Below are 6626 nucleotides of genomic sequence, written 5' to 3' on the forward strand. Positions count from 1 at the left end.
ATAAATTTAGTAGAGAATAGTGAGATACATAGCATATTAACATAAAATTTGTGACACAATATTGTATTATTTTCATGATTCCTTTAACTATATTATGTAATCACATATTTGATAATATAAACATCACACCATGAAAGGAATCATCATTATCAAACCGACACAATAAGCCATCACATTATTGAACATTGATATACCCTGGAAACCTCGTAGGGTGAAAACCAACAAAATTTAATATTTCCTGAGGGTGTTCACCCCTCACTCTATGTCCTATAAGGGAGTCTATCCCTTAACCATTGTCATAAAATATTACAAGAAAATTTCATTTAAATACAACATATCTAGCTAAAATCTCTTACAATCATCATTATATCATTTACCTACAAATCTTCAATATGTATATCTTTGTGGCATGTTTGTTCCATTAGTGGACCATCCTATAGCTCACATTCATCTACATGGACCATTAGTTCTTTTCCTTCCACCATGTTAAACATAATCTTTCCTATTCACAAATCACCATAATTTCCTGTGATTGTTGTTGTCAACAAAATTTCATATCATGATTACATAAAGTAATAATCAACTAATAATCAATCGTTATTAGTGATTCTTGAACATCCATTCATGTGCATACATATATGAAATGTAAATAAAATATAGTGGAATGCTTCCTTTAACATTACATATGCCTTAAGCATATAGCCATCAAAGCATGTATATAAATAAACACCACATTAACTATTCCCCCCACACAAGTACACGTTTTTGCAAGACAAACACTACAATTATCCATACATCACTTTAAAGGAAACTAACACATCTACAAGACAATCACTACAATTATCCATACATCATTTTAAACGAAATTAACACATCATTTATGATATTTGTTCTTGCAAATTGCATAAAGTTTACTTTTGGTGCATGCAAATATGTAAAGAAAGCTAACACAACGAATGTTGTTTCTATACATATGCATACATTTTCCAAAGAATCTTTCCAAAAGAATGCTTAACACAATAGAGCATTCAAACACATGTTTCTTTTTTGAGAAAATTTAGCATAATAGGACATACAAAAACATGTTTTGTTATCCATAAAACTAACGCAATAAAACATACCAACATTACCCATATATATATTCCAAGGAAACCAACACATTTACTATGGTTTGTGTGCATGTAAATTCATCTTCTTTCCCAAAGAATATTTTCCAATGAAGCTAACACAACATACTATCTTTTCCCACTTACAATTGTATTTTTTTTTCTAAACGAAAGCTAGTACAAATCATGCATTCATATACATGATCTTATTCCAAAAGGAACTAACATAATAGTTATGATAGCATAAAAATAATCACATATTTTTTCTAAAGAAATATAGCTCAATAGTTATTCTATCCATGACATATCACATGACTATTCTTTGTGTATGCAAGAGCTTATTGTAATAGTCCTTTTTTAATGTATGCAAAGCATATCCCTCGTTTAAGAGGGTCTAGCTATTTATGTTATATATGAAAATACTTTCATGTAATTAACTATTGTTTCTATGCTTCTACATATATGTTCTTTTCAAATAAAATGATTGTTTATTTGTAGAAATAAAACATACTTATTTTCAAGAACCCAATAGTTTCTCTATCTTTTATGTACAAAGTTCTCATGCATTTGTTTTCAAGAAAGTGTCATAATCAACCCTTGTTTTGTGCATAAGAACTAAGAAAACCTTTTTAAAATAATAAAATAATAATAGTGTTAACATTTTTTGTGTTAGACCATGCAATTAAATCAATCTATCCAATATACAACACACAAATAGTTTATCTTTTTACCCACCAAAACATGTAACTTTTGCAAACTCTTGCAAATGAATTAACACAATTGACTTATTTTTCAAGCAAAAAGATTCATATGACTTATATTATCTCTGTGCATTTGAACTATGCATAGATTATTATCTTTTCTCATAACTAAGTAAATACAATTAAATTAATCTATCCAATATACAACACACAAATAATTATCTTTTTTCCACCAAAACATGTAACTTTTGAAAACTCTTGCAAATAAATTAACACAATTGACTTATCTTTCAAGCACAATAAAAACATATTTTTTCCAAATAAAATTCCTATGACTTATATTATTTCTGTACATTTGATCTATGCATAGATTATTATCTTTTCTCATAATTAAGTAATTTGAAGTATTTTTTTTCAAAATAAATTACCATAACTCTCTTATACATAAGAATTCATAATCTCTTAATCATGAAAATCCATGGAAATCTTTTCTATAGATATTAAATAACTAATTTTTATTAATGCCATAGAAATCTTTTCCATGCACAAAACCATTATGTTCTTTTAAAAAAGACCACATAATTTATTTATTTATATATTTTTAACCAAACAAATTGAATTTTATTTTTAACCAAAGAGATTGAATTACTCTAACGGGCCTCATTTTGGATGGCGAGGAAACGAGTTGCTATGATCCATTCTAGGTTTCTCTTTTCGCAAGTGAAATGGCAATGACAGCAGGGGTTCCACACCAATGTTACCCTCCTCGAGCCATCGGCACTGACCCCAACCTCTCTGCAGGTTAATCGCAGTCTGCATGAACTCTTCGTGGAATGCCTCATCGCTACTTCAATTTTGCAGGTCAGATGGCAGCTTCTGCCGTATATTCTCCCTGGCATTTCTCTTCACTTTCTTACCCACGTTTCTCAACCTCCTCTCCATCAATTTTCCTATTGCCATCTTATTCTCCACTGTTAAACCTCATTTCATTCTTTTAGGAATTTCAAGAAGCAGTTTATAACTAATTCTGGATTCTAAGACGTTCAAAAATAATATTTTTATAATTGGTTAATTTTATATTGAGCTTTTGGGATATTACATTTTCCCATCTCCAACTTATTTGATTTTTCTTTATTTTGATTTTTTTAATATAAAAAGTAAATGTCTCATTTTATTTAACTTATTTGATTTTTCTTTATTTGGATTTCTTTAATATAAAAAATAAATGTCTCATTTTATTTAATCTTTTTTAATTAAAGAACTTTCAATGTATTTTAGTTCGATTTCTTAAGTATTAACCAGAATTGAAAAATACAAGGCTTTGTGTTAATTCATGGATTATGTGATTGGTCTTATATAACGTTTTAAAACTTTTGATTTATAATAGATTTTAAGATATTATCAACACGGGTGATTATATAATGTTTTAAAATCTTGACCTGATCTGATTTTAAAATATTAATAAAAATTGATTTTAAGATATAATCTATAAGAGTAAATTGATTTTAAAATTATGTTAGATTTTATTAATATTTTAATGAAAATTTAACTTAATTTTAGAAAATTATATATAAATAAATTTAATATTAACTTATTGAAATTAATTTAAAAACTCAATATATAAATTAATATTGTATATTATGAACCAAAAAATGGTATGCTTTGCATAAGCCATTACCTAGATGGTATGCATTGTTGTCCATTTTTGTAATGATATAATATTATTTTCATATTTAAAAATACGTTGTTCATATATTAAGGTGTAGAAGAGTTGGAGTATACATAAATTTGTCCACAGTAAAAAGAAAAACAATTAAAAAAATAGCAAATTAAAAAAATTAACTATTATTCATTGCAATTTACAATTTAGATGAAATTTTTAGAGAGGAAAAACATCCACTTCAAAATTATTACTGGAGGGTCACTTTTTAATACATGCAATCCATCTTCACAAGCAAATCATCTTCCTTGTCTACTTCAAAGTCACTGCTAGAAGATTACTTTTTAATACATCATCTTCCTTGTCTACTTCAAAGTCACTGCTAGAAGATCACTTTTTAATACAGGTAATCCATCTTCACAAACACTACACAAGCACCATTTGTGTGATCATCTTCCATGTCTAAATAATGTTTTCTTGAAAAATATTTCAAAAAAAGTCATAGCAATGATTATGTACACCAACATTAATGATAATAACGGAAATGATATTACCTTTTCATTTTTTTTCCAAAATGAAAAAGATAGTTTGATATTTCTAAAATAAAAAACAAAACAAAAAATGAAAAAGATACTTTGATATTTCTAAAATAAAAAACAAAAATAAAAATACAATTTTTCTAGTTGCATAACATGGCACATAACTTTTTTTAATACATTTATTAAAATCCAAAATATGCTTGAATCATATAAAAAAGACTAACTTATCATTTAAAAGGAAAAAATAAAAATTAAAGATACAACATCGTTGCAAAATTCTGAATAAAAACAAATAACAACATAAAAAAATATCATTTATAAATATCACAATTTCTAAATAAGAACAAATAACAATATAAAAAAAAATATCATTTATAAATATCACAATTTTATTTATAAACATTACAATAACATTTTGAAACACTTAAACTATGTTATAAGCTTTTTAAATATATTTTATTACTCTTTGATTATTATTATTTGAAAAAATATCATTTATAAACATTACAATAACATTTTGAAACACTTAAACTATGTTATAAGCTTTTTAAATATATTTTATTACTCTTTGATTATTATTATTTGAAATTCCAGCTTGGTAAGTATGTTGAAAAACAGCCAATTAAGAATCCCATATGGGTCCAAAGGCTGGGATTCCCGCAGCTTTGCATCCGTTCACCACATCCCTGCTCCCGCTAGGATTGCTCGTCACGATCACCACTTCACCTCCCCACCTCTTCGCTTCTTTCACCGTCATCTCCGGAACGTTCGGGCGGCCCCACACAGCCGTGTCGTGGATGATCATCTTTTCTGAGGGGTAATTCTTCACCATTCTCACAATCTCATCTCCGAAATTCTGCTCAATTCCTTTGGCCACCCATATCACATATACATCGGCGGAGCAAGGCTGCAGCATAAATGAGAGGAAGACACAGATGCCCGAACCTGTTGCCACCACCACCACCTTTTTATACATGTTTATCAAATAAGGCAATCCTGCGAACCGAAGGTTACGTACCCACAAGTGTGTGGGAGGATCAGATATGAGTCCTCGTGTGAAGTCCCCAACGGCGCCGGCCAACATCATGTGCTCCCCCTTCCCCTCTGATATAATCCCAAACGTGTGCCATTCCGACAGAGGTGATCGGCTAATTCTGCCCATCATGCCCGATTTTATTCCGCCGCCGAACTTGATTAGGCTGCCATGATTCGAAGGTGCGAAAACTTTCACAGGAACCCTTCTTAGACACAACCATGGGAAGATTATAATCAACGTTATGGCTAAAGTGAACCAGAATTCCTGCTTCTCCACGAGACTCGAACCGCGAACGTTATAGGACTTGTCCAGTGGATTGTAGCTTGTGGTGAGTATGACGAAGGCCCAGAGCATGACGAGAGCAGCCCAGCCGGCAAAACGGTGAAATCTTTCAAAGAGATTGTGGTGCAAATGACGAACCAGAGGAAATGCAGCGAACGAGCTTACGAGCAACAGGACTAGGATGGTAGATGCAACGCCGATAATCTCATCGGAACTGCTCTTGCGGTGTGAGAGCGTTTGGACGAGAGAGTAGATGAGCCACATTATGGACGAGATCCCGCAGCCGCTGTGTATTCCTCCGAGGGCCTGGAGAAACGATGTGGCGGCGCACTTGACTGCGAGCGGAACCCAAGACCGGCTGCCCAGCAGCTTCACTGCGAGCCAGAAGACACATCTAAGGAAAGCCTCGCTTCGACAGAGAACTGAAGCTAGAATGTTACCCATGGAGAACAGAGCACTTTTCTCTTTAGCATAGGGGAAGTGACCAGTGGCCGCCACGACCAACCCAAGTAAGTTGAGTGCGAAACACAGAGCGAAGAGGCGCTTATAGACAGTGAGGAGGCCTTGATCTAACAATATCACGGACAGACGCGATTCCTGGGTCTCTGGAGCTTTGGACGCCTTCTTGGGTGGTGGTTGTGGCAGCAGCAGGTCCTCAATGTCATGAAGTTGACGGGCATCGGAGGGAGGGAGATATTCGTATTCTTCCCCGCGGTCTATATCACAGAAATGACTGCTTGCATGACTTTGGGTTCCAGAAAAGGCGCGGGATGGAGATGATACAAGAAGTTCAGCTGGCAGTCGATGAGGAGCATCATAATTAAGAGAGAAAGAAAATGTTGAGAAGCATCTCCGGTGGTACAGAGGGTGAGGAGCGGCTGGATTGTCATTGTGAGGTTCTTCGATTGTATTTGTAGAAACAGGTGGAGGAGGAGTAGAGTTCTTCCTATTGATTTCAAAAGAAACCCCACGGCAGCTAAAGAATCTCGGGGGTTGCAGTTCACCCTCCATGTTTGTATGTAAGGGCTCCCCAGCACCCCTATTACTCAACAAGTAGAAGCTAAGCTCTATTGATTAGATTGGAGATTTGATCTATCGTTGTTTTGGAGTGAAAACCATATTGAAATGGCTGCCAACGGAGACTTCTGACTAGTAACAGCATGTATCAGATTAGCAGCAAGACCGCTCGCAAACTACACAGCGTTTCTTACATTGAACTTTTGAATGGAATGGAAATGTTTGGAGTTAGCCTATTTATTTATCGCCGGAGCGTGATGTTTCCGGATAAGTTTGAAGGTAGTA

The 6626-nt window shown here is 33.1% G+C and overlaps 1 protein-coding gene across 1 annotated transcript; it reads right to left on the reverse strand.

The window, feature by feature from the left end:
* Positions 1 to 4613: 4613 nt before the first annotated feature.
* LOC149162593 (adenylate-forming reductase 06235-like) lies at positions 4614 to 6342 on the reverse strand. Its single transcript, XM_089435741.1, has 2 exons — positions 5480 to 6342; positions 4614 to 5395 (listed from the first exon to the last, which is right to left on the reverse strand). Exons 1-2 carry the CDS (start codon positions 6333 to 6335, stop codon positions 4629 to 4631), a joined length of 1623 nt encoding a protein of 540 aa, XP_089291867.1. The 5' UTR covers positions 6336 to 6342; the 3' UTR covers positions 4614 to 4628.
* Between the last annotated feature and the right edge of the window lie 284 nt (positions 6343 to 6626).

The sequence above is a fragment of the Pinus tabuliformis genome, chromosome 5_2, assembly GCF_031772625.1.
Source record: "Pinus tabuliformis cultivar Carrire ecotype Pingquan chromosome 5_2, CPIR1, whole genome shotgun sequence".
NCBI classification, from domain to species: Eukaryota; Viridiplantae; Streptophyta; class Pinopsida; order Pinales; family Pinaceae; genus Pinus; species Pinus tabuliformis.